The 27,877-nt window shown below is 37.4% G+C and overlaps 1 protein-coding gene across 2 annotated transcripts in view; it reads right to left on the bottom strand.

The window, feature by feature from the left end:
* Positions 1–6,053: 6,053 nt before the first annotated feature.
* The window catches only part of AKR1D1 (aldo-keto reductase family 1 member D1), a 48,739-nt gene continuing 26,915 nt past the window's right edge, over positions 6,054–27,877 (bottom strand). For both annotated transcript variants that reach the window (XM_055334746.1, XM_055334747.1), the window contains 5 exons: positions 23,375–23,497; positions 17,321–17,430; positions 16,441–16,606; positions 10,228–10,310; positions 6,054–8,059 (listed from right to left, as the gene is read on the bottom strand). In XM_055334746.1, coding sequence (XP_055190721.1) covers positions 8,017–8,059; positions 10,228–10,310; positions 16,441–16,606; positions 17,321–17,430; positions 23,375–23,497 — 525 coding nt within the window. In that variant the 3' untranslated portion in view covers positions 6,054–8,016. The remainder of the gene's footprint in view (positions 8,060–10,227; positions 10,311–16,440; positions 16,607–17,320; positions 17,431–23,374; positions 23,498–27,877) is intronic.

Below are 27,877 nucleotides of genomic sequence, written 5' to 3'. Positions count from 1 at the left end.
TTGGGACTCATTTCCCCATGTGTTTTAAAATAAAATACTAAAAGCATGAAAACTGTTATAGTTTAACAATCAGAGGAAAGGTAAAATGCAAAAGAAAAAAAAATATGGGTAAACTATAAAGGATAGGTGGTTTACTTTAAGTGCTGTAAAAACATGAGCCTAACTAGATTAGTTTTAATTTCTGTACAATGAGCTGAAATTATGGCTTTAGGAAGAAGCATATCTTAACATCTAGCAAGAAAGACTCTTGTATTAGCGGGGTTCCTCAACTTTGGCGCTACTGACATTTTAGCCCAGGTAACTCTTTGTTGTGGGGGGGCTGTCCTATGCACTGTAGGATGCTTACTTAGCAGCATCCTTAGCTTCCACCTACTAAACAGTTATCACCTCTCCTTACCTCTTACTGGTTGTGACAACCATAAATGTCTCCAGATGTTTCCTTGGGGTAGGATGGGATGAAACTGCCTCCAGTTATGAACTGCTATGTTAAAAGTAAAGAACCACTGCTCGAAATAGCTTTTCTTTTTTTTTTTTTTTATTTCTTTATGATAGTCACACACACACAGAGAGAGAGAGAGGCAGAGACACAGGCAGAGGGAGAAGCAGGCTCCATGCACCGGGAGCCCGACGTGGGGTTCGATCCCGGGTCTCCAGGATCGCGCCCTGGGCCAAAGGCAGGCGCCAAACCGCTGCGCCACCCAGGGATCCCCTCGAAATAGCTTTTCTAATACTGGATGATAAAAATGTTTAACACAGGATTGTGTGTCAATTAAGTCCAACTCAGTACTTTAAATAGAATGTATCGGGGATCCCTGGGTGGCGCAGCGGTTTGGCGCCTGCCTTTGGCCCAGGGCGCGATCCTGGCAACCCGGGATCAAGTCCCACATCGGGCTTCTGGTGCATGGAGCCTGCTTCTCCCTCTGCCTGTGTCTCTGCCTCTCTTTCTCTGTGACTATCATAAATAAAAATAAAATAAAATAAAATAGAATGTACCTTGTCACAATTCCATGAAATATTTAAAACATTGATTGATGATATCTGAGTTCAGCATGATTAAACATGAAATATAAAAGCTAGGGAAAAACCCCTCTAAAACTAGAAATTAAAATAAGATAGGAACTCTTATAAACAATGATAAATCAAAGAAAGCAAAACCAAAATTCAGAATGTCTAGAAAAATAGCAAGTTGATTTATGAAAGTTTAACTAAGGCAGTTGCTAAGAGTAAAATCTATTACATTTAATGTTTATATTACTAAAAGATAAACTTAAAAAAATTAACAAAATCAGTGAAGTAGGTATTCAACCTAAGAAGTTAGAAGTCTATGTAAGAAGTAAGAAAAACAGACAAGAGCTCAGTAAAAGAAAGTAAGAGATTAATGAATTAGGAAGCAGAAAAACAGCGGAACTAATTACATTTCTTTCTTTCTTTTGGGGAATTTGCTTTAAGTGAAATCCAGAAGAAAGGAATAACTTGATAGACTACTAATTAGGTAGTAGGAAAAATCAAAGACACACAAAATAAGAATGGAAAGGGGGAAGTAAGCACAGGCTTCAGAAAATTAAAGGGATCAGAAGAGTCCAAGAGTGTAAGAGCAGAGTTCAGGGACTTTTGTTTTGTTTGCTGATGTATCCCAACTGCCTGGGATAGAGCCCAGCAGAGTGGCACACAAAAACCTTTGTTAACTGAATGAACAAATATATTTACATTTACTAAATTATGTGACATTGATAAATTTTGACTGGATGAATTTGCAAAATGGATCCTAGAAGAAGTAGAAAATGGACAGGCTCCCTTTAGACAGAGCTGAAATTCTTAGGTAAATTACATCAACACTTGAGGAACAAATAATTTTTGTATTTTTATTTTTTATTTATTAAAAAAAGTTTTATTTAAATTCTGGTTAGTTAACATAGTGTTATCTTAGTTGCAGTTGTACAATAGAGTGATTCAACACTTCCTTACAACACCCGGTGCTCATCACACCAAGTGCGCTCCTTCATCCTCATCACCTATTTCACCCTTCCCCCCCCACCTCCCCTCTGGTAACCATCGGGTTGTTCTGTGTGGTTAAGTCTATTTCTTGGTTTCCCTCTCTCTCTCTCTCTCTATCCCTTTGCTCATTTGTTTTGCTTCTTAAATTCCACATGAGTGAAATCACATGATATTTGTCTTTCTCAGACTGACTTATTTTTGCTTAGCATAATCCTCTATAGCTCCATCTATGTTTTTGCAAATGATAAGATTTCATTCTTTGTCATGGCCAAATAATAGTCCATCGTATTCATATACCACATCTTTGCTCATCAATTGATGGACACTACAGCTGCTTCTATATCTTGGCTATTGTAAATAATGCTGCTATAAACATAGAGCATCCCATTGAATTAGTATTTTTGTGTTCTTTGGGTAAATGCCCAGTAGTGCAATTGCTGGATTGTAGGATAGTTTTATTTCTAACTTTCTGGGGAATGTCCATACTGTTTTCCACAGTGGCTTCACCAATTTGCATTCCCACTAACAGTGTGCAAGTGTTCCTTTTTTTCCACATCCTTCCCAACACCTGTTATTTTTAAGTTTTTGTTTAGCCATTCTTATAGGTGTCAGGTGATATCTCAGTGTATTCTTGATTTGCATTTCCCTCATGAAAAGTGATGCTGAGCATCTTTTTCTGTGTCCCTTGGCAATCTGTGTGTCTTCTCTTTTTTTTTTTTCAAGTTTTTATTTAAATTCCAATTAGTTAACATACTATGTAACATTATTTTAGGCGTTTGGTGATTCATCACTTACATAAAACACTCAGTGCTCATCACAACAAGTACCTTCCTTAATACCCATCACTGATTTAATCCATTCCCTCCCTCCATTAACCCTGTTTGTTCTCTGTAGTTGAGAGTGTTTCCTGGTTTGCCTTTCTTCCTCCTAACCTGCCACATTCAGCTGTTTCGTTTCTTAAATTCCACAAATGAGTGACATCGTATATATTTTCCTTATTCTGACTGACTTATTTCACTTAGAATGCTTTCTAGCTCAATCTGTGTTTTTGAAAATGGCAAGATTTCATTCTTCTTTCATGGCTGTATACACACACACACACCACATCTTCTTTCATTCATCAGTTGATGGATGTTTGGGCTCTTTCCATAATTTGGTTATTGCTTTTTTGGGAGAGGAGGATTGGCTATTGATAATGCTGCAATAAATATGGCCTTTATGATATTGAGGTATGTTCCCTCAGTCCCTACTTTGCTGAGGGTTTTGTTTTTTTTTAAAGAATGTTACAATTCTTTTTTTTTTTTTTAAGATTTTATTTATTTATTCTTGAGAGACAGAGAGAGAGAAAGAAGCAGAGACACAGGCAGAGGGAGAAGCAGCCTCCATGCAGGGATCCCGATGTGGGACTCGATCCAGGTCTCCAGGATCCCACCCTGGGCTGAAGGCAGGTGCCAAACCACTGAGCCACCCGGGTTGCCCTTTGTTGAGGGTTTTTATAAAAAATGGATGCTGTACTTTGTCAAATGCTTTTTCTGCATCTATTGGGAGAATCATATGGTTCTTATCCTTTCTCTTATTAATGAGGTGTGTCATGTGATTGATTTATGAATATTGAACTACCTTGCAGCCCAGGAATAAATCCCACTCAGTTGTGGTGAATTATTCTTTTAATGTACTATTGGATTTGATTTGCTAATATATTTTTTAGTATTTTGTTTATTTGAGAGAGAGAATGAGCAAGAGTAAGTGAGAGCAGAAGCCTCCCTGCTGAGCAGGGAGTGTGACATGGCTCTGGATCCTGGGGCTCTGGGATTATGACCCAAGCCAAAGGCAGATGCTTAACTGACTGAGCCACCCAGGCACCCCATCAATTTGCTAATACTTCACTGAGAATTTTTGCATCCACGTTCCTTAGAGATATTGGCCTGTAGTTCTCTTTTTTAGTGGAGTCTTTGTCTGGTTTTGGAATCAGGATAATGCTGGCCACATAGAATGAGTTTGGAAGTTTTCCTTACATTTCTATTTTTTTGGAATGGTTTGAAGAGAGAATAGGTATTAACTCTTTAAATGTTTAGTAGAATCCTCCTGTGAAGCCATCTGGTCCTGGACTTTTTTTGGGAGATGTTTGATTACTGATTCAGTTTCTTTGCTGGTTATCAGTCTGTTCAAGTTTTCTATTTGCTCCTGTTTCTGTTTTGGTAGTTTATATGTTTCTAGGAATTTATCCATTTTTTTCCAGGTTGTCTAATTTGTTAGCAGATAGTTTTCATAATATTTTTTTGTTATTGTTTGTACTTCTGTGGTGTTGGTTGTTACTTCTCCTTTCTCATTTGTGATTTTATTTATTTAGGTCCTTTCTCTTTTCTTATTGATTAGTCTGGCTAAGAGTTTACAAATTTTACTAATTTTTTCAAAGAACCAGCTCTTGATTTCATTGATCTGTTCTACTTTTGTTTCTATGTCATTTATTTATGCTCAGAACTTTATTATTTCCCTTCTGCTGGTTGGTAGTTCTTTTTCTAAATCCTTTAGGTGTAAAGTTAGGTTGTTTATCTGAGATTTTTCTTGCTTCTTGAGGTAGGCCTGTATTGCTATGCACTTCCCTCTTAGGACATCTTTTGCTGCATCCCAAAGTTTTTGGACCATGATGTTCCCATTTTTGTTTGATTCCATGTATTTTTTTTTAATTTCTTCTTTAATTTCCCAGTTGATGCATTCATTCTTTAGTAGGATGTTCTTTAACCTCCATATATTTGTGGTCTTTACAGATTTTTTCTGTGATTGACTTCAAGTTTGATAGTGTTGTGGTCAGAAAATACGCATGGTATGATCTCAATCTTTTTGTACTTGTTGAGACCTGATTTGTGACCTAGTATGTGATCTATTCTGGAGAATGTCCTATGTGCACTTTGAAAGTATGTGTATTTTGCTGCTTTAGGATGGAATACTCTCAACATATCTGTTAAGTCCATCTGGTCCAGTATGTCATTCAAAGCCCTTGTTTCCTTGTTGATTGTCTGCTTAGATGATCTGTCCATTGATGTAGGTTGATTGCTTAGATGATCTGTTCAATAATGCATGTGTAGATCTACTATCATTGTATTATTATCAAAGAGTTCCTTTCTGTTTGTTATTGTTTTATATAATGAACAAATTATTTATATTTTTAAAAGATTTTATTTATTTATTCATCAGACACACATACATACACACATACAGAGGCAGAGACATAGGCAGAGAGAGAAGCAGTTTCCCTGCAGGGAGCCCAGTGTGGGACTTGATCCCAGGACTTTGGGATCATGACCTGAGCCAAAGGCAGATGCTCAACTAGTAAGCCACCCAGGTACCCCAGGAACAAATAATTGAAAGCATCACTCTGATCTCTGCCTTGTTATGTACATGGTGTTCTCCCTGTATGTTATCTGTGTCCAAATTTCCCCTTGTTATAAGGTACCAGTCTTATTGCATCAGGGGTCACCCTTTTCCATTATGACCTCATCTTAAGGAATTACATATGCAATGACCATATTTCCAAATAAGGTCACATTCTGAGGTGCTAGGGGCTAGGACTTTTAAGTTTTGAATTTGGGGAGGCGGGAACACAATGTATCCCAAAATAGATGGGAAGCTTGTGAGGGGTGAGAGTGGAGGGAGAGGTGACATGCAGAAGCTCATATCAGATTGTCACTATTTCCTGAACTTCCTGTTTTCTGTCTTCAACCCTTTCTCCTCATCACTGTGTAACTAAGGTAGAGTTCCCCTCCTCTAACCTTTGGAAATATTTTTCCCCCTGTGAAGTGGTAAAACTCTTTCCCAATACCTGTCTTTTAAATGTGGTTTCAACAATATGAACTCTCCTTCACACCAGCCTCCCCCCAAATATTTTGAAGACATTTGATAACAGGGAACAGGGCTTAAGTTTCTGTTCTTGCACTATGATACTCTTTTTTCCTCCCGTTTCCCAGTGCTAAATGTAGAGTAAGAACTTTCAATTGAATTGAATTCAGATGATTTTTCCCCTCCCTCTGTCATTAGCAACAAAATGGAGATTTGTGTGGTTCAATAAATCATCACATTTTATTATTTGTTGTAAGCAAAATATTTTCCAGAGAACAGCATTACATTAGAATCAGTAGATACAGAGAGTAGAGATCAAATTTTCTTCAAGTGCTGATTTCTCAGAAATGTGTGTTTTCAGGTCACTGAAGATCATCTGTAAGCAATTGGTCTTGGAAAAACATAATTTTTGAAAAACTCTCTTACCCTATGAGAGTGACTTAATATGAATGAAAAAATACATTGCTCTAGTTGAATTGAAAATTGGTACATCTCTATAACAGAATTCTAATAATCTTCATACTCAAAAATTAAAAATTTACATGCAGTAAAATTACCAATGTTTGGGCAGCCCCGGTGGTGCAGCGGCTTAGCGCCGCCTGCGGCCTAGGGCGTGATCCTGGAGACCCTGGATTGAGTCCCACGTCGGGCTCCCTGGATGGAGCCTGCTTCTCCCTCTGCCTGTGTCTCTGCCTCTCTCTCTCTCTCTCTCTCTGTGTCTCTATGAATGAATAAATAAATAATCTTTAAAAAAATTACCAATGTTCTTTTGAGAACTTGCTACTTCTTGAAATTCACATAGTTATTCTAATAATACTTTCAAAGTCCTAAGTATATCTTTTTTAAAAAAGATTTATTTATTTATTCATGAGAGATGCAGAGAGAGAGCGAGCTGTGGAGATATAGGCAGGGGGAGAAGCAGGCTCTTCACAGGGAGCCCGATGTGGGACTTGATCCCAGGACTCCAGGATCACGCCCTGGGCCGAAGGCAGTGGCCCAACCGCTGAGCCACCCAGGCATCCCCTAAGTCTAATATCTTATGAAGCCTCCTTTCTATTTTTATTTTATTTTTATTTTAAAGATTTTATTTTTAAGTAATCTATGTACCCAGCATGGGGCTTGAACTCAACCCTGAGATTAAAAGTCACATGCTCCACCAAGTGAGCCAGCCAGGCGCCCCAACACCTCCTTTTAAAATTCCTTCCTTTAAAATAGTTATCTTTGGGGGCACCTGGGTGCCTCAGTCAGTTAAATGTCTGACTCTTGATGTCAGCTCAGGTCTTGACCTTAGAGTCATGAGTTCAAGCCCTATATTGGGCTCCACACTGACCATGGAACCTACTTAAAAAAATAGTCATCTTTGGATTATTTTATGATTCAGAGTTTTATTTGTGTATGTTGACTGTCTCAAGCTACTTCATATAATAGTGGTTGTATGATGAGTAAGGCAAGAGTGATAGGCAGTGTAAGTATGGATCACCAGTTGTTTATGCTCAGGCCCTTGAAAGCATGCAAGAGAGAGCTAGCCATTAACCATCCCTTAGAGTGGGTAAAAGCTAAACGAACACACATGGGATGGAAACAAACAACAACCAAGTCATTATGTCCTTGCTGACCACTGTGATTGTTGAATTAGCTCTATATTAAGACTTTTCTATGCTTAGCTCTTTCTCATTATACAAGGTGCAGGAAATCATGTCCTTGTTAATAATTCAAGTGTGGATCTTATCTTGGCTGTGTCTGTGTTACAGTCAATGGTCCAAATCATCAAGGTCACTGCTAGCACAGGCAAGCACTACTTTACCACCCTCTTTGTTGCCCAGTTTACTGCTTAAAGTAAGGAACTCAGACTGCCAATGGCAGTGCTCACATTCAAGAGTTATTTATCTTCACACATTGCCTCTGAAGTCCTTTCTAAAGCCTAATATTTTTCTATCTGGAACCCAGAAGGCCTTGATCCAAGCTTATAGTTTACAAATAATTATTTCAACAGATTTAAACATATTTTTTTTCTTTACATATCTAAGCCAAAGTCATTTACGTGGCACAAAACTTAAGCATGTTAACGTCATCACTTTATCTAAAGAGAGTAAAACTTTTTAAATTTCTACATCTGGAGGAACCACCCAACCCAAGGTTCTGGCATGCATGGGAGGGAAAAATCAATTCAGGAGCATTCTGAAGTCAGTATTCATCATGAAATGGGTACTCAGGATGATCACACCACCTGTCAAAACAAATTCCCGAAAGGGAAAAAGTTCACTTGCAAACATTGCACAGCTGTATGCGTTACTAGCCTCCTTTGACAATTTCACTGGCCCTTCCCTTTCTCCCCTAGTCCTCCCTCTCTGTTTCTCACCCAGTCTCCTCTGTTTTCCCTCAAGCCAACATGTTTTACTGAAACTCTGGACAGTAGTGTGTGTGTACTTGAGTAAGTTGTGTGTGTGTGATGGAAGGCTGGCTGCCTCCACATCAACATTTTGCTCAGAACAAAAGCACAGGAAGTGAGAAATGACTGCCCATAGTTTTTTGTGCCCCTTCTCAATTCCTTCCTTCCCTCTGCTGTTTTGACACAGGCTGCCTTCCGTGTCAATGATCCACATATGTTTCTCTTCAAAATTCTATTACCCATCAGTATCACTTTCTTTCCAGAGTTTTTACCTGTCCTTCTCACTGGACCTCTTGAGAATTGAAAGTTTGAAATCTAGAAACGTGAATTTTAAGTTTCCATGATAATGATGATGATCATGAACCTATCAAATAACAGTGATGGAATAGTCAATAAAAAAGGACTAGTGTGTGTTGTGCCTTCCATGGACCATGTTTAAAATTCAGTTCTCTGCAAGTACTATGAGCTTTAATTAAAATAGAAAACAAATTAAGGTTCTTCAATGTTAGAGATCAACTGGATGAAAAACAGAGAAGAATCATAGCCTAACATCCCTAAGTGGTACATTTTTTTTTTTTAATCAATGAGGCCTAATGTTTGTTTCTCCTTGCTGATTTATCTAGTTATTTCTTATTAGTTATTTTCCCATTGTTGCAGGAATTAGGTATTAAATATGTCAAATGTCAAACTAAATAATTTCACCAATTAACCATAAAAAAATCAGTACATTGGTAGCTTGATTGTCTCTTATTATCTCTTTTTAATTTAATGATATTTATTCAATTGAAATAATTTATCTTCAAGAGCTATTAATTAACCATTAAGTGTTGGTGTGTTTGTGTTTACCTTTCTGTTCCCAAGGCTTAGTGGTACCTTTTTTTTTTTTTTTTAAGATTTACTTATTTATTCATTCAGAGAGAGAGAGAGACAGGCAGAGACACAGGCAGAGGGAGAAGCGGACTTCATGCAGGGAGCCCGAAGTGGGACTCGATCCCGGTCTCCAGGATCACGCCTTGGGCTGCAGGCGGCGCTAAACCGCTGCACCACCGGGGCTGCCCTTAGTGGTACCTTTTGATGTTGAATAATGTTTTACTCTAGAAAATTAACATTAGGAGGCTGTTGTATTAATTCAGAAATTGATTCAGAAATTTGGTATTAGCATTGTCAGTGTGCTTTCTGACTCATGAGAAATAGTGGGACCAATAAGGTAAATGTTCAAGCTGTATGAATTAACCTAATGAGCATTTTCCAAATGCTCACTTAAAGAGGAGATTACAAATAGATTACTGTCCAGGTGATTTCAAAAACTGGATATACTAATGAATAAAGAGAAAGAAAAGTGTATACACCAATATGTGTATGTATGTATCTATATTTATCTATGAGAACCGTATATGTATGAACTAGTCTTTTGTTATTTTAAAGGCCCTATACTATTTAGAGAATAAAGGGCTAATTCAGTTGATTAGCTGAATTTAGCAACATTTTGAAGGAGTGTAAGGAATTTTGCTTGTGGGAAGTCATCTAATAGGTGGAATTAGAAGCTCCACATCTTACAGGCAGGCATTTGTCTAAATCCCTAGGTTCTTCACTTCTAATGTGGCACTCTTTCTACTCTACTCCCATGTCTCTTTCATTTTTGTTGATAATTTTGCTCTAAATTGTGCATCACTTTGATTTTTAGGAAAAAATAAATAGGTTTGAGTATTCGTGTTGCTGTTATATTAACATATATACACTATGACTTAATTCTCATCAAGGTATTTAGCCTGCCATGCCTTAACCTAAGTCAAGGGATGTCATGAATACCAGAAATCTTTTTTTTTTTTAATACCAGAAATCTTTTAAATAAAACTGTGGCATGTAGGAAATTCCTAGAATAAAAGTAATTTACCCAGACCTGTTTAATATTCAAAACATGCTGCCCACTGGCTTTACCCTTGTGATTTCCATGGGCCTATTCAGTACCACTGGGTAGTATTTGATGAATGGTTCCCTGAACTCACATGAGCATCTCCACAAAGCGAACATTTTTATTCAAGGCCTCAATGTCCTTCATTTCTTCTTCAGTGAGAGAAAAGTCAAAGATCTGAAATAACAGAAATAAGACATTTTTGAAGGTAGGAAATGGGTCAAACTTGGGATCAGGGAATGAGGCCCGTAGTAAGATCCCCTCAAAAATTTATGAGCATCTTTTTTTTCTTATGAACATGTTTAAAATAATTATTCACCATGACCAAGTGGGGATTTATTCTTAGGCTACAAGAGTAATTCAATATTCGCAAGTCAATCGATGTGATACACCACATTAATAAAAGAAAGGATCAGAACCTTATGAACTTCTCAATAGATGCAGAAAAAGCATTTGACAAAGTACAGCATCCATTCTGGGTAAAAACCCTCAACAAAGTAGGGATTGAGAGAACATACATCGGTATCATAAAGGCCATAAACAAAAACCCACAGCTAATATATCCTCAAAGGGGAAAAACTGAGAGCTTTCCCTCTATAGTCAGGAACAAAACATATGACCACTCTCACTATTGTTATTTAACATAGTAGTGGAAATTTTAGCTTCAGCAATCAGTCAATAAAAAGAAATAGAAGGCATCCAAACTGGCAAGGAAGATGTTAAACTTTCACTGTTTGCAGACAACATTATACTCTGTAGAAAAACCAAAAGACTCCACTAAAAAATTGTTAGAATTGATACATGAAAAAAGTGGGAGGAGGAGCAGAGGAAGAAAGACAAGCAAACTCTGCATTGGGTGAGGAGCCCAATGCAGGGCTCAGTCTCAGAACCCTGAGGTCACAACCTGAGCTAAAACCAAGAATTAGACACTTAACCAATTGAGCCATCCAGGCACCCCAGAAATCTGTTGCATTTCTATACACCAATAATGAAGCAGTAGAAAGAGAAATAAAGGAACCGATCCCATTTACAATTGCACCAAAAACTGTCAGATACCTAGGAATGAACCTAACCAAAGTGAGGGGCAATCTATATTCTGAGAACCAGAGGACACTTAGGAAAGAAGTTAAAGAGGACACAAAGAAATGTGAAAACATTCCATGCTCATAGATTGGAAGAAAAATATTGTCAAAATGTTTAATCCCCCCAAAGCAATCTATACATTCAATGTAATCCCTATCAGCAAAAGATTTTCCACAGAGCTAGAACAAATAATCCTTAAATTTGTATGGAACCACAAAAGACCCCAAATTAAAAGAAAGACCCTGAGTAACCAAAGCAATCTTGAAAAAGCAATGCAGAGCTGGGGGCATCATAATTCCAGACTTCAAGCTATATTACAAAGCTGTACTCATCAAGACAATATGGTACTGGCACAAAAACAAGCACATAGATCAATGGAACAGAAGAGAAAACCCAGAAATAAACCCAAAACTATATGGTAAATTATTCTTCAACAAAGCAGGAAAGAATATCCAATGGAAAAAAATTTGTCTCTTCAACAAATGGTATTTTGTTGGACTACTTTCTTACACCATACATAAAAATAAATTCAAAATGGGGGAAAGACCTGGGGCACCTGGGTAGCTCAGTGGTTAAGCATCCACCTTTGGTTCAGGTTGTGATCCTGGGGTCCTGGGATCAAGTCCTGCATCAGGCTCCCTGTAGGAGGCCTGCTTCTCCCTCTGCCTATGTCTCTGCCTCTCTGTATGTGTCTCTCATGAATAAATAAATAAAATCTTTATAAAAAATGGATAAAAGACCTAAGTGTGAGACAGGAAACCATCAAAACCATAGAACACAGGCAGTAACCTTTCTGATATTGGCCATAGCAACTTCTTACTAGACACATTGCCAGAGGCAAGGGAAACAGAAGCAAAAGATGAACTATTGCGACTTTATCAAGATAAAAAGCTTCTGCACATCAAAGGAAACAATCATTAAAACTAAAAGGCAGCCTATGAAATGGGAGAAGGTATTTTCAAAAGACGTGTCTGATAAAGGGTTAGTATCTAAAATATATAAAGAACTTATAAGACCTGATACCTAAAAAAAAAAAAAAAAACCCAGTTAAAAAGTGGACAGAAGACGTGAGTAGACATTTTTCCAAAGAAGACATACAGATGGTCAACAGACACATGAAAAGATGCTCACTCAATATCACTTATCATCAGGGAAATACAAATCAAAACCACGATGAGACACTACTTCATACCTGTCAGAACGGCTAAAATTAACAACACAGGAAACAACAGGTGTAGGTGAAAATGTGGAGAAGAAGGAACCTTGTTACATTGTTGGTGGGAATGCAAACTGGTGCAGCCACTCACCCAGCCACCGGAAGGCAGTATGGAGGTTCCTCACAAAGTTAAAAATAGAATTACCCTATGATCCAGCATTGCTGGATATTTACCCAAAGGATAAAAACATACTGACTTGAAGGGATACGTGCACTTTGATATTTACTGCAGCATTATCAACAATAGCCAAATTATGGAAAGTGCCCAAATGCTCCTAAGTGACGAATGGAAAAAGAAGATGTGGTATCTATATATTGGAATATTACCCAACCATAAAAAGAATAAAATCTCTCCATTTGCTACAACGTGGATAGAGCTAGAGTGCATTATGCTAAGTGAAACAAGTCAGAGAAATACAAATACCATACGATTTTACTCATATGTGGAATTTAAGAAACAAAATGAACAAGGGCATGGAAAAGAAAAAGAGGGAGACAGTGAACCATAAAAGACTCTTAACCAGGGCAGCCCGGGTGGCTCAGTGGTTTAGCGCCGCCTTCAGCCCAGGGCATGATTCTGGAGACACAGGATCGAGTCCCATGTTGGGCTCCCTGCATGGAGGCTGTTTCTTCCTCTACCTGTCTCTGCCTCTCTCTCTCTCTGTGTCTCTGATGAATAAAATATAAATAAAATCTTAAAAAAAAAGAGAGACTCGGGATCCCTGGGTGGCGCAGCGGTTTGGCGCCTGCCTTTGGCCCGGGGCGCGATCCTGGGGGTCCGGGATCGAATCCCACATCGGGCTCCCGGTGCATGGAGCCTGCTTCTCCCTCTGCCTGTGTCTCTGCCTCTCTGTCTCTCTCTCTCTCTGTGACTATCATAAATAAATAAAAATTAAAAAAAATTTAAAAAGAGAGACTCTTAACCATAGAGAACAAACTGAGGGTTGCTGGAGGGGAGGTGGGTGGAAGATGGGCTAAATGGCGATGGGAATTAAGGAGGGCACCTGTTGTAATGAACACTGGGTGTTATATGAATCACTAAATTCTACTCTTGAAACCAAAATTATACTATGTGTTAACTAACTGGAATGTAAATAAAATTGATACAAAAATAATTGTTAATATCTTTGTTTCAGTTCTGTCAGGTATTTCCTTTTAGTCCTTCATATATGTTGAAGCTCTGTTATTAGTGACATACACATAAAAGATTACGTCAAAAATTTATGTCAAAAATTTACATAAAAAATTTATGAATATCTGCAAATGTGAAAGAAGTTGGGCTGGTGCTGGGGGGCCACATCCCCATGCAGAGCTGGGGATGGTCTTTGTCTTTGAGACACTTCTGCTGGGGCCATCTTGCAAGACATTCCAAATACTCTGCAATAACATATATTCAGGACATCTAAAATTTCAAGAGTGAAGAATTTTTTATTGTTTCTGGATGAGATGCTGAACTTCTGATTCTGGACTATGGCTTTTGTGCACTTGTTTTTAAAAATATTCCCTAGTCTCTAAATTTGCTTATGTATTTTTAACTTTTAATTTGCTTTATCTTTTTTTTTTAAAGATTTTATTTATTTATTCATGATAGACATAGAAAGAGAGACGGGGACAGAGACACAGGCGGAAGGAGAAGCAGGCCCCATGCCGGGAGCCCGACGCGGGACTCAATCCCGGGGCTCCAGGATCACGTCCTGGGCCAAAGGCAGGCACTAAACCGCTGAGCCACCCAGGGATCCCCCTTGCTTTATCCTCTTAATCATTTTCCCTATCATTTTTAATAGGTCTTCTACTGGGATCCCTGGGATATTTACCCAAAGGATAAAAACATACTGACTTGAAGGGATACGTGCACTTTGATATTTACTGCAGCATTATCAACAATAGCCAAATTATGGAAAGTGCCCAAATGCTCCTAAGTGACGAATGGAAAAAGAAGATGTGGTATCTATATATTGGAATATTACCCAACCATAAAAAGAATAAAATCTCTCTATTTGCTTATTCATGATTTTACTTACTTATTCATGAGAGACACAGAGAGAGGCAGAGATGCAGGTAGAGGGAGAAGCAGACTCCATGCAGGGAGCCTGATGTGGGACTCGATCCCGGTACTCCAGGATCATGCCCTGAGCCAAAAGCAGATGCTCAACCGCTGAGCCACCCAGGCATCCCACCACTCTCAGTTTCTGAACAGTAAAATTTTGAGTCCATGAAAACATTTGTTGCAGGTGCATTAAACTTGTTTGTTTTAATTTTTGATGAACTAACACATTAGCCATCTAGATAGCTTATTTTTTTAAGATGACTGAAAAACAGTGTCAACTACTTTTAGCAAGATTTTGTTAAGTGTTAAAATACTGTCAGAAAAAAAATAATAAAATACTGTCAGTAGTGGCATAACTGTTTATCATTCTTTCCTCTTTTTGCTAATAACAGTATCCCCTTTTTCCTTTTATGAATTTCTCCTCCACCACCTAGTAGGGCTATTTGTCATGAATTCATTTCCAGCACAGGAATAGAGGTGTAGCCCAGGGGGCCAAAGTATCTTATTCACTGGATATAGTCATTAATATGGGAGTGGTGCATGACCCAGAAAAGGACAATCAGGGGTTGATAGAGATCCTCACAGAAGCCTTTACCTGTGATCATCTTCACTGAGTATGAGTAATAGATTAGCCTGGAGCTGTCAGGGACTGTTGGTGCCATCATGTAGAGACAGAGAAGGTTGGGAGAGGCGTGGGGAGTGTGGAGGGAGGAAAAGAGCTCAGTCCTTTTATAAATCATTTGAATACCTGTTCCTGGTCATGCCCGATTTATCCATGGACTTTCCAGTTATGTGACCCAATAAATCATGTCTTTCTCTTTCTTTGGTAAGTTTGAGTTGCTTTCTGTCATACAGTAGCAAAAAAGCTCTGAAGATAAATTGTCTAATATCATGAATATCTTCCCATGGCAGTACTTACATTTTCACTCTATTATTTTAAAAAGGGTATATAATATTTCATTGTATAAATATATTATAATTTGTTTTATAAGATTCTACTGAAGATTGTTTTCAGTTTTTTAAAGTGATAAATTATGCTGTAGTAAACATCCATATATATGTGGTTAAATATAGGACCAAGATTGTTTGGGTCAAATAGATATGTGGGTTGGAAAGGTGACATCTTGCTCCTTCAAATCTTATATAAATTAATGTTTCTAACAGGAGTATATGAAGGTGCCTGTTTTCCTACATATTCAATATTCTGATCATTTTCCTGAGGGGATAAATATGGTCTTATTTTTATCAACTTACTTTTTGAGATTATTAAACTTATTAAACTACTTACTTTATTTAGTAAAAACTTATTAAACTACTGAGATTATTAAATTTATAAACTACTTATTGAAACAAAAACAACTTAGCTTTTGAGATTATTAACTGATCAGTCACTAATTAATTTTGCATGATATTTTTCTATGGCTGTATTTACCTAGCAGTTTAGTCTTGAGTAGTAGTAAACTAATCATGCCTTTGTCTAGCGGCCTCTTCTCACCTGTAAGTTATGAGACTGATTCCAAATTATTTATAGAGGAGATAAAGGCAATTAGCATTCATGAAGTCTAATGATCCTCTTCAATAATGTCCAAATTTGTCCCCAGCAAATAAAAAAAGAAGATGGAAAGTTTCCTATTACGAACTTCAAATTTTATACCTTCTATTTCTGCTGTGCTGGTGAAGTGAGTAGGTAGTGCCAAGAGTCAATAGGTTAAGGAAACGGAAGAAAATAAGGGAGCTAGGTAAAGTACAAGCAGTAAAGCAATCCCCAAAGTTCTGGGAACTGTCTCAAATTCACCTAAAGTTAAATTCAGATATAAAGAATGTGGTTTGGAGAGCAGGTGTACAATAAAATACGAAGGCATTACAAGTTTCTTATTAATCTGAATAGAAAATTCTCCAAAAAATAAACAAACAAAACAAAACAACTCTACTTTCTACATTTCCAGAAGCAGTTCTCTTACTTGAAAGTTTTCCTTGATCCTTTCAGGGTTAAAGCTTTTAGGAATAACAACCACTCCTCTCTGGATGTTGAAACGCAAAACGATTTGAGCTGCTGTCTTCTTGTACTTTTTCCCCAGTGCATTAAGAAGTTCATCCTTTAGCAAAGGTGGGGAAGATATATTCACCCTTAAAAAAAAAATCAAAACCTGCATCATATTTAGCTCAAGTAATGAGAACAGATGGTTAGTCAATCACCTCCCTCCTCTGGCTCCCTATCCCCCTGGCCACCTACCACTTCAGGTCACCTGTAACCAATTTCTCAGAGAGCAGAGCACTCAGTGAAGAGTTGCTTTTAACATGAAAAGATCAAGAGAGGCAAATTTATAGAGCTGCCTCTTTCGGAGGGTAAATGGTATTTCTTTGATGGGTCTTACAGAGAGAACTGGGTTGGAAGTAGGCATATGGGGAAGGCAGGAAGACCAAAGTGGAAGAAACAGAGGCACAACTATTAGAGTCATCTTCAAGTAGAAAAATTTCTACTTAAGCCTATGGAACACATCACAGCAGAAGTGCTATACTGGAATACAGAAATAAAAAAATTCTAAAATTTCAGGATATGGTCATGGAGACTGTCAGATAATACCTAAACATTTGTGGGGGTATATTCCATGTTTCAGGCATTGTTAGGTAATTTCATACATACAGTGTAATAAATTCTTATACCACCTTTGTGAGGAAGGTTTTATTAGCTCCAATTTGTGTATATAGAGAATGACTCAAAGACTTTGTTACTTTCTTAAAATCACAGAGCCATATAATCTTGCCAACCAAGTAATTCACATCAGTTTCATACTCTACACCAAAGGAAACACTGCTGAAGAGATATACAGCATTGCTTACCAGGTTGGATTCCTAGAAGTCCCCAAAGGGCTGTATGCAATAATGACAATGTCATGTTGTTGGCAAAATTTCAAGAGTTTTGGCTGGGTGAAATACGGATGGCACTCAACCTACATGGTTGCATTAGAGAGCAGAGCACAAAATTAAAGGCTTGGAGTGAATGCAGTTTTACACAGTTTTTAAAAATTTCTTCAATAAAACCCATTTAAAAGTATTATGGATAATGAGGCAAATGCTAAATATTATTCCTAACAAGGAAGTTGGCATTGTTTATTGGTGAAGAAGGTGAACAAGGGCACAAAGAATATTATCTCACTCTGTACTCATTCTCAGAGCCTGAGCATTCCTTAGTACTACCTCTGATGCCTGTCTACACAAAGGTGTCTCCAGGCTCCATCCCTCACTTAATCTCTCTGAAAGCCTTCCTAGTGGGTCATTTGTCATGCAGTGTTTTCCCAGCCTAATTCAAAGGAGACTGTGGCTCTACCTCAGGCCATTTAATCTCACATACCTAACTCTAGTAACAAATGAAGGGAGAGAGGTGGGGAAAAAGGCAAGATCTCCAAATTCTTCAGTTTTTCCTAACCCTCTTCACTATGCCTAAATCACAGGTGTCCTGACTTCGGAATCTATATATATTTTTTGAGTAACTTAAATGAAAATTCAACACACTTCTTCTAAGAAAGACACAGAATGAGGTTACTGTCTTCCTTCACAGGGTCTAAGAGAGAAGGGTAGGAGGAACAGGTCATAACCATCATTCATTATCAGCAGTTCCAATTTTCAGAAAGTAAGCTATAAAGGGAAAAATAGTAATGCAAATTAATAGTCCACTTTCTGGCACCACCATCTTTAAGAAAGTCAAGTCAAAAAAAAAAAAAAGTCAAGTCAAAGAACTCACCTGTCATAAGAGCCAGCTTAACTTCACCTTGTGAGATTCTTGATATCTGAAGTTCTGCACTATCAAATAGTGTTGTAAAAGCCCCAGACATGTCAACACACTGACAAGTGACCTCAATTTTACAGAATAAACAAGAAAAAGTAAAGACTGAATCTCCACTAGCCCATCCACAAAGGGCTATAACCAGCCCCTAAGAAAGATGGAAGCAAGTGTACTTAGATATGCTTCACCTTGGAAATGAGTTAGTTCAGGGCAATGATGACATCAAGTGACAACAGAAACTATCACTACCCTCTACCTGAAACTGAGCATCCAGTGCCAGCATACCAAACAAGGATCATCCACTGGCCTGAAATGACCCCACCAAGCTGCAGCCCTGATGAAGCCCCTTCCTAAGATGCTGGCTTGGTCCTCTCTGTATTGTTACTGTTTTCATTCAACAGTCATTGAGCACCTGCCTTATGCCAGGCACTTTGCTATGCTTTAGACATGCATAAGAGACCAACGACAGATACAGCCCTTCCTCTTAGGGCACTAGCCGCCTAGTGGGGAGCAGATATGAATCAATCACAAAAGTTACTGGTAATTATAAACTTCGATAAATGCTCTGAAAAGAAGGAATATGGTTCTCTGTGAATTCGTATGCACTTGGATCTTATTAACTTATCTGCTCCCACCCCCAGAATTTCCCTCACTGGGTGTCTCTTTAGTGATATGCCCTAGGATTTTTACCTAACAACTCTCTATGCAAAGATTTATATTATATTGTTATGCTGTTATTTGAGTTTATATGTTAACTCAAAAGTTCTCATTGAGCAGATGTTTCTAGTATGTTGCCCAATGCAACTCTCTCTAATCTCCCAGATTTCAGTTCACAGATTGTTCAGTCATAGATTCGATATGCACATATCTATTTGTTCTATTTCTAATTGTGATAGCCTTATTATGCACACATGTTGCCATAAGCCATATGAAGTCCTTTTTCAAAGAGTAGATTATAAAATGTTCAATGTGTTTATGAACACACACATACACATATACATATGGATGTATACCTACATACTTCTACATATTTAATAAGGTCAGAGACATGCAACAGCACACCAATCTGATTAGAAAGGAGTCCTTAAATTTTGTATTTGGAATGAGCAGGCGGGCATTAAATTAAGGAATCATACTTAGTTTCTAAGCAGTGGAGTGATGTGATAAAACACATGTCTTGGAGAGACTGGTCTACCAATAATAGACAAGATAGGAAATGAAAAAGTAGAGAGCGATGTTGGAAGTCAGAGAGATAAAGGAAGGAAACACTAAAGAGTGTGATTCCTGCCTTTTTTTAGTCTGTGTTACTTTCTAGAATTATTTAAGAAATGTTCCAAGGGGTGGAAAGCCCACAAGTGTTTCTTAGGATAAAGGAACAAGATTATGTCAGAAAAAAAAAAAAGTGTATCAAATTAGAGAACAGAAAGAAGTAAGAAGACCCACTACAAAGAGGCCCAGTTTACCTTTGCCACTTCATCAATAGCATCTCCTTGTGCCTTCTAGAAATAAAACTCACCAAATACTATTCCAGACAATCAAGATAAGTATATACTTCAATTATTTTAATTCAGCGTTGGTTGATTTTAATCCAAAAAGGAAAGAAAAGCATAGGTCAAATATTACCATAGTGGTTAAGAAGACATGTTGAGAAGAACTTTATGACACAAGCACTTTTTAATGCAGAAATCTTGCCAGTAAGATACTGAAGATGAATGCAGGCCTGCACTGGATAGTGTAAAGAACTCTTGGCCAAGATGACAAAATTCATCTTTAAATTTCATTTTATACATGCTCTACCCCTTGTGAAAATATTCTTAGATGCCTGATAGCTACAGAGAGAGGGCTTTTGCAACATGTCACTTCTACTTACCAGGCTGTAATCTGAACCTTGAGACTGCTTTTTTGTTACAGAAAATTGTATTTGAAAAAAAAAATGTATTTGCTAGAATGGTGACTAGATAGTTAGGTCTGTTCCTTCAAAGTTTTAAACTAACTAACTAACTTGACAAAACTGAATTTGCTCCCCACTGATTTTAGGATTATTCTACAGATGGTGACCTCACTAACCATGTTTTGAAGAAATATAAACATTTTGCAAATTATGCTTTTGATTTATTCTAATGGGAAAATTGGTTTTTAAATATGTGAATTATGAATTACACAAGGTCTTCAGGTATGTATCCCTTATATATAAGTTGTGACCACCCTGTATAATGCCCACAATATGTCATCATGTTCCTGGGCTGAAAGCTGTTTGAACTAAACGTGTGTTTCTGGAGTGTAGGTGGTCATACCCCAGGCATAGGGTAATGGCAGGTGGCCAGTAGACCTGCACTTTGATCTGTACCATCTCAAGAGTATTGATATACTCTCCATATTTCCATATCATGAAGCAAATGAACAAGCCTGGGATATGATCTTCCCACATGTCTTGTTTCCTTTGCAGGGTACATTTGTGAAGCTGTTCATGATTCTTGTGCCAACATATCAGGGTATTTCTTCCTTGGCATGAGAAGACACACTGTCATATTCTTACTCTATTTTTCCTTCTGAGGTCAAAAAGCATCATCTTTCTTTGTACATTTGTAAGAAAAAGTGTGTCATTTTGGCCTTTTATAACGAAATAAAATATTGTCCTTGGGGGTGCAGGAGGGAGATGAGCGGGTGAGAGTTAGGGTAGTAATAAAGGGAGAGATTGAGATCAATTAGGAAGTCAAGGGTTGTTGCTCTCTGCTCCTTAGAGCATATGGTATAGTGTTGGCTTAGGTGTCAATTAGGAAGTGATCCTTCTAAATATAGCAACACTTCTATTTTAGCTGTGGGCTACTGTCATGATAGGTAATAATTCATTCTTTCTGTTATGAACTCAAACAAGACTGCTTTGAGTTACTACATATGAATCAAGCAAACAAGTCAACCATAACTCCAATACATGAATCTTTACCCTAAGGGCATTTTTAAATGTAGCCTCTTAGTGTTTTATGAAGTAGAGTGAAGAGAGTATCATTATCCCCATTTAACAATATTTTGTTGTGATTATAAAAATAACATATGCTCCTTACAGAAAATTTGGAAAATATAGAAAAACATAAAGAAGAAAACAGAATTCACTTGTAAAATTCACAAAGTTAACCACAGTTAGTATTTTGATATATTTTTTCCAATATTTTTCCGATGCATGTTTTAATTTTTATTTATCTTTATTTTTTTTAAGATTTATTTATTTATTCAGAGAGAGAGAGAGAGAGAGACAGAAACACAGGCAGAGGGAGAAGCAGGCTCCATGCAGGAAGCCCGACGTGGGACTCGATCCTGGGTCTCCAGGATCACACCCCAGGCTGCAGGCAGTGCTAAAACGCAGCGCCACCGCCACTGGGGCTGTCCCCTATGCATGTTTTTAAATAATGTATTCACATCAATACTCTATTACATTTTGTATTCTGGTTTTTCCCTTTAATATTATGGCCACTGCTCTTTTGCTCAAAAATGATTCAAGAACATCTTTTATTAAGATTTTATATTATATGAGATTTATAATTTATTTAAATATCCCCCTAATTTTTCATATTTGGGTTGTTTCCTTTTTTTTTTTTCCTCTTGGCCTTTATAAACAGTGCTGTGACAAACACACTTGAAAGCTTTCAGATTTTTTTCACAAGGATAAATTCTTTTCTTTTTTGAAAGATTTATTTATTTATTTATTCATGAGAGACACACAGAGAGAGGCAGAGACACAGGAAGACAGAGAAGCAGACCCCCCACAGGGATCCCCACCCACCCCACCAGGGATTATGTTCTGAGCCTAATGCAGAGGCTCAACCGCTGAGCTACCCAGGCATTCCCACAAGGATAAATTCTTAGGAATATAAGACTGTGAACATTTTTTAAGGCTCTTGACACTTATTGCCAAATTGCTTCCCAGTAAGGCTGAACAAATTTGCACTTGCTAGCAATTCATCACTTGCTTATATGGAACGTTATGTTAAAAAACAAAGCAAAAGTCTTGCTGTTTTGACGCAATATAAAATACTTTAAATTTCTGTAATTATCAGGGCAGTTGAACATTTTTCATATATTTACTAGTCTCGCAATTTGTCTTGAATTTCTGTTCAAAGTTCTTTTACTCACTTTTCTGTTGAGCTTTAGTGTTTTATTTTTGATTTTTTTCGTTAATTTTTATTAGGCTCTTAATTCATAAGGATATGATCCCCCTTTCTGTTATATTCAAAAATATAATTTTCCATTTTACTTGCTCTTTGTTTCTAATTTATTTATTTATTTATTTATTTATTTATTTATTTATTTATTTATTTGAGAGGGAGCAAGCAAGAGCAGGGGGGAGGTAGAAGCAGACCCCTTGCTGAGCAGAGCCCAGTCCCCCACCGCCTACCCCATCTGGGCTCTATCTCAGGATCCTGGGATCATGATCTGAGCCAAAGGCAGATAGATGCTTATCTAACTGAGCCACCCAGGCGCCCCTGTTTCCAATATTTTTAGAGTTTAATGTTTTTTACTATAAATATGTCCATTTCTTTTATAATTTTCCCATGGCTTCATTTTCTATCTATAGCTCTAGAAAACTAAAATTGTTTTGTAGCACTCACAAATGATTTCCTCTTTCTCCTTTAACTTCTGATCAAAGAGATACTAGGAGTAGGACATGAGGCAAAGATCTGTATTGGCTTCTACATAACTAACCATTTCCTCCACACAATTTACTGAAAAATTCACCTCTTTGCCACTCGTTTGTGTTATTGTCTCTATATTAAGTTTTTATCATACTTGGGCCTGTTTCTAAGATATTTCTTATTTTCTATTAATTTAAACTCTGTATATCTTAATGTCTGGCAGATCTAGTTCCTCCTCATGATTTTTCTTCAAAAAAATTCTTTGGATTATTTTTGCCTGGATTTGAACTTGCAAATCTTTTTTTAAGAGACATAAATTGAGAGAAGTCAAAAGACTTGCTCTCATGGTCCTATGATGAGATATGTGTTAATGACCACAAGATTTCCAACTCCTACTCCAGCATTCTCCTGTTAAGTAAATATTGGAATCTCCCTCTACTCCTCACATTCCCCTCTCCCCTCCCACCTCCTGTCAAACTGTACCTGGTTGCTGACTGGCTTATGTTTGAGTCCTGGTTTGTTCAAGATGAGCTCCAGCTGCCTGCGGTTAAAATTGGAAACTCCAAGGGATTTCACCAAGCCAGCATCTTTGCAAGCTTCCAAAGCCTGTTGAGTAAAGGCCAAAGGGTTAAGGCAAAAGCCTCAAAACAAATGAGAATGTTTACGGGGGTGACAGTGAATTCTTTAAGAAGGAAAGTCCCTGGGTATGTTAACAGACATTCTGTGAAGATTTTAAAAAAGTGGGAGAGATAGGCAGGAATTCTGTATTTGAATTAGTTTGGGAAACACTGTACAGCATATCTTCCCCTTGCATTTTCACAATATATACCAGTGCATTAAAAATGATCTTATTTCCTGAAATCTGTTGAGGTTTGCTTTATAGCATGGTATTTGATCCATTTTTATAAATGTATATTCTCCTTTTATTAGATACAAATTTCTCTCTCCTCTTGCTCTGTGTCTCATTCATACACACACACACACACACACACACACACACATTATATACAAAGCTGGGTCTAGCTTCTCCTGGCTTCTCAATAATTTAAAGGAATATGTTAGAAATTTCCCACTATATTAGAAGAATTTATCAGTGTCTTCTTATAGTTTATTGACTTTTGCTTTATATATTTTGAAGATATTTTATATGGTACGCATGTGTTTAAAATTGATATATTTTCTTGGTAAATTGACTCTTTTATCATTATGCTATTTGCACTTCCCTATAAATTTTTTTAAAGATTTATTTATTCATGAGAGAGAGAGAGAGAGAGAGAGAGAGGCAGAGGGAGAAGCAGGATCCATGCAGGGAGCCCGATGTGGGACTTGATCCTGGGTCTCTGAGATCACAACCCCAGCCAAAGGCAGAAGCTAAACCGCTAAGCCACCCAGGCATCCCCCCTATAAATTTTAGAATCAGTTTTTCAATTTCTTTTGGTATTTTGGCTGGGATTGCATTGAATCTATCAGTTTGTGGAAAATTACCATCTTAATATATTCAGTCTTTCTATCAAAGAACATGATGTATCTCTCACCTTAGGGTTTTAAAAATCGCTCTCAGTAGTGGTGCATGGCTGGCTGAATTGGTAGAGCATGTAACTCTTCATCTTGAGGTTGTGAGTTCAAGCCCACATTGGGCATAGTAGATTACTTAAAAATAAATTGCTCTTAGTAATATATTTTAGTTTTTACTGTTTAACTCTTGCACTGATTTTGTTGGATTTATCTCTAAAACTTAATATCATTTAAAAAGATTTAATTTCCAATTATGTGTTGCTAACATATACATTATGTATAAATACAGATCTTATTTCTCGTCCTATGGGTTATTTACATGTATGTTTTCAGTTTCCAAATATCTGATGGTTTTTCAGATATATTGTTGCTCATGACTTCAAATTTAATTCTAATTTTATCAGACAGCCTACATTGCATAAAGAATATAATTAAATGTGTTTGAGATTTGTTTCATGTCTCAGTGGACTATTTTGTTAAATGTTCTATGTGTACTTGAAAAATAGCATTTTGCTATATTTTGGTGAAATATTCAATAAATGTCAATTAGGTTAAGCTGGTTGATAATGTTTATTTTTAATTTTTTAAAAAGATTTATTTATTTATTTATTCATGATAGAGAGAGGCAGAGACACAGGCAGAGGGAGAAGCAGGCTCCATGCAGGGAGCCCGATGCAGGACTCGATTCTGGGACTCCAGGATCATGCCCTGGGCCAAAGGCAGGCATCAAACAGCTGAACCACCCAGGGATCCCTGGTTGATAATGTTTAAATCTCTTCTATAGATTTTATGTCTAATTATCTCAATTATTGAGATAGAGATTTTGAAATCTTTGACTATAATTGTAGATTATTCTCCTCTTGAGTTCTCTTCATTTAAGATTCATGTATTTTGGAGTTCTGTTATGAGGTGCTGTTACTAAGTTCTGTTATTAGGATAAACACACTTCTTTATCTTTGGTAATACTTTTTGTTCTGAAACCTTTGCTAACATTAAAATAGCTACTCCAACTTTCTTTTGAAGGAAATAAAAAGCCTAGTATATCTTTTTCTATCCTTTTCCTTTTTTTTTTAATCTTTTACTTCTAACCTATTTGTGTCTTTTTATTTAAAACGGGTTTCTTGGGGATCCCTGGGTGGCGCAGCGGTTTGGCGCCTGCCTTTGGCCCAGGGCGCAATCCTGGAGACCCGGGATCGAATCCCACGTCGGGCTCCCGGTGCATGGAGCCTGCTTCTCCCTCTGCCTGTGTCTCTGCCTCTCTCTCTCTCATTCTATGTGACTATCATAAATAAATAAAAAAAAAAATTAAAAAAAAAAAAAATAAAACGGGTTTCTTCGACAAATACCCACCATTTTGCTTCAACGTGGATGGAACTGGAGGGTATTATGCTGAGTGAAGTAAGTCAATTGGAGAAGGACAAACATTGTATGTTCTCATTCATTTGGGGAATATGAATAATAGTGAAAGGGAATATAAGGGAAGGGAGAAGAAATGTGTGGGAAATATCAGAAAGGGAGACAGAACATAAAGACTCCTAACTCTGGGAAACAAACTAGGAGTGGTGGAAGGGGAGGAGGGCAGGGGGTGGGGGTGAATGGGTGACAGGCACTGAGGGGGTCACTTGACGGGATGAGCACTGGGTGTTATTCTGTGTGTTGGTAAATTGAACACCAATAAAAAATAAATTTATTATAAAAAAATAAAACGGGTTTCTTATAAATAATATATACAGTGGGGTTTTGCTTTCTATCTATTCTGATAACCTCTGCCTTTTAACTGAGTTGTTTAGACCATTTACATATATTGTGATTATTAATATGAGTTTATTTTATTTATTTTTTTATAAGTGAGTTAAAATCTCTCATCTTGCTCTTTGCTTTCTATTTTTCCCATCTATTCATTTTTCCTCTTCTTTTCCTGTCTTCTTGATTTATTATTGTTTCTTCCATTTTTTTCTTTATTGGCTTGTTTGCTATACTTGGGAAGTTTTATCATTTTCTCTGTATATTTGATATTCTGAAATTTCACTGTAATGTACCTAGGTAAGGTTTTTCTTCTCTTCTCTTTGGTGATCCACACCTTATCTTTTTTTTTCTTCAAATATTACCTCCTTTTCTTTTTTTCTTTCTTTTTTTCCTGAGACTCCTATTGTATGGATGCTAGAAATTCTAATTTTATCCTTTACAACTCTTAGCCTTTCTTTCATACTTAAAACATTTTCTTGTCCTTTCCTTCTTCACGTTTGGGGGGAGGATAGTTTCCTCATTCTGATCTTTCAATCTGATAATTTTTCTTTGTTTATATCCATTCTATTTTTAATCCCATTTATTGCATTGTTTTACACTTTACTAAGTATTATTTTCACTTTTTTAAAAGTATATTCTTGTTCTTGTTTCATATTGCTAGCATCTTTTCTTATCTCCTTTGTTATATTAATTGGCTAAAGAAGCTAAAAGTTCTTGGTCATCTGTTCTGTTTATGTTTGGATCTCTAATTGAGATGTGTGGTTTCTTTATAAAATAAATGCCTTGTAAATGGGAATTTTTACACATTTTTTTTCCTGAGGATACTGACTATGCTATCAGGCAGTCCTTTGGAAGGAGACACGTGACTCCAAACCTAGTCATCTACAATGAGGTCAGGAATGAGTGTATGGTCTCTTGGGTGGAGATCCCCAGGCATCAGAAAACCCAATCAATGCTTCTCACCCCTCAAAATAACTCTGCAATTCAGATAATCATCTATTACCTACGGAGGGTGGAGGGGAAGTCCATTAGAAAGAGGTACATGTTAGGGGCGCCTGGGTGGCATAGTCAGTTGAGCTTCTGCCTTTGGCTCAGGTCATGATCCCAGGGTCCTGGGATCAAGCCCCATGTTGGGCTCCCAGCTCACTGGGGAGCCTGCTTCTCCCTCTCCCCCCTGTTTGTGCTGGTGTGCTCTCCTTGCTCTCTCTGTCTCTCTCAAATAAATAAATAAAATCTTAAAAAAAAAAAAAAAGAAAGAAAGAGGTACTTGTTAGAGTGTAATTTCCCAGTCTTTGGAGTTTTGAATGGGAGAAGGAGGGAAATGGTGGCCAGAGGTCAGATAGTAACTTATGTTTTTCTCAGCCTCTCACAAGTGCGGGATTTCGGTGCTATTCTTATTTGATTCCTGAAGACATCTGAACATGAGTCTTAAGTTTCTATATGTGTGGAGCAGATAATACTTGTTCCAAGGCTACAGCAGGAGAGAAGGAAGAGCAAAAAGAACTCTAAGGTCCTTTCCTATGTTATCCTCTTGTAGCTTGTTGGGCTGCCTTCTACTCTAGGTAAAAGCTGCCATATTACCTCATAAACAAACCAGTTGAAAGATCTGCACCCCTCACCCCCAACATGAATCCATATAGGTTTCCTTAATTACTTTCCCCAGTTTTCCTACTCTTATGATTTTGGGGAAGGAGCCATCAGCTTGTTCAGAACTGGAACCAGAAT

This window comes from Nyctereutes procyonoides, unplaced genomic scaffold (assembly GCF_905146905.1).
Source record: "Nyctereutes procyonoides isolate TBG_1078 unplaced genomic scaffold, NYPRO_anot_genome, whole genome shotgun sequence".
NCBI classification, from domain to species: Eukaryota; Metazoa; Chordata; class Mammalia; order Carnivora; family Canidae; genus Nyctereutes; species Nyctereutes procyonoides.
The sequence above is the reverse complement of the archived record's forward strand: the minus strand, read 5'-3'. Positions and strand labels throughout refer to the sequence as shown.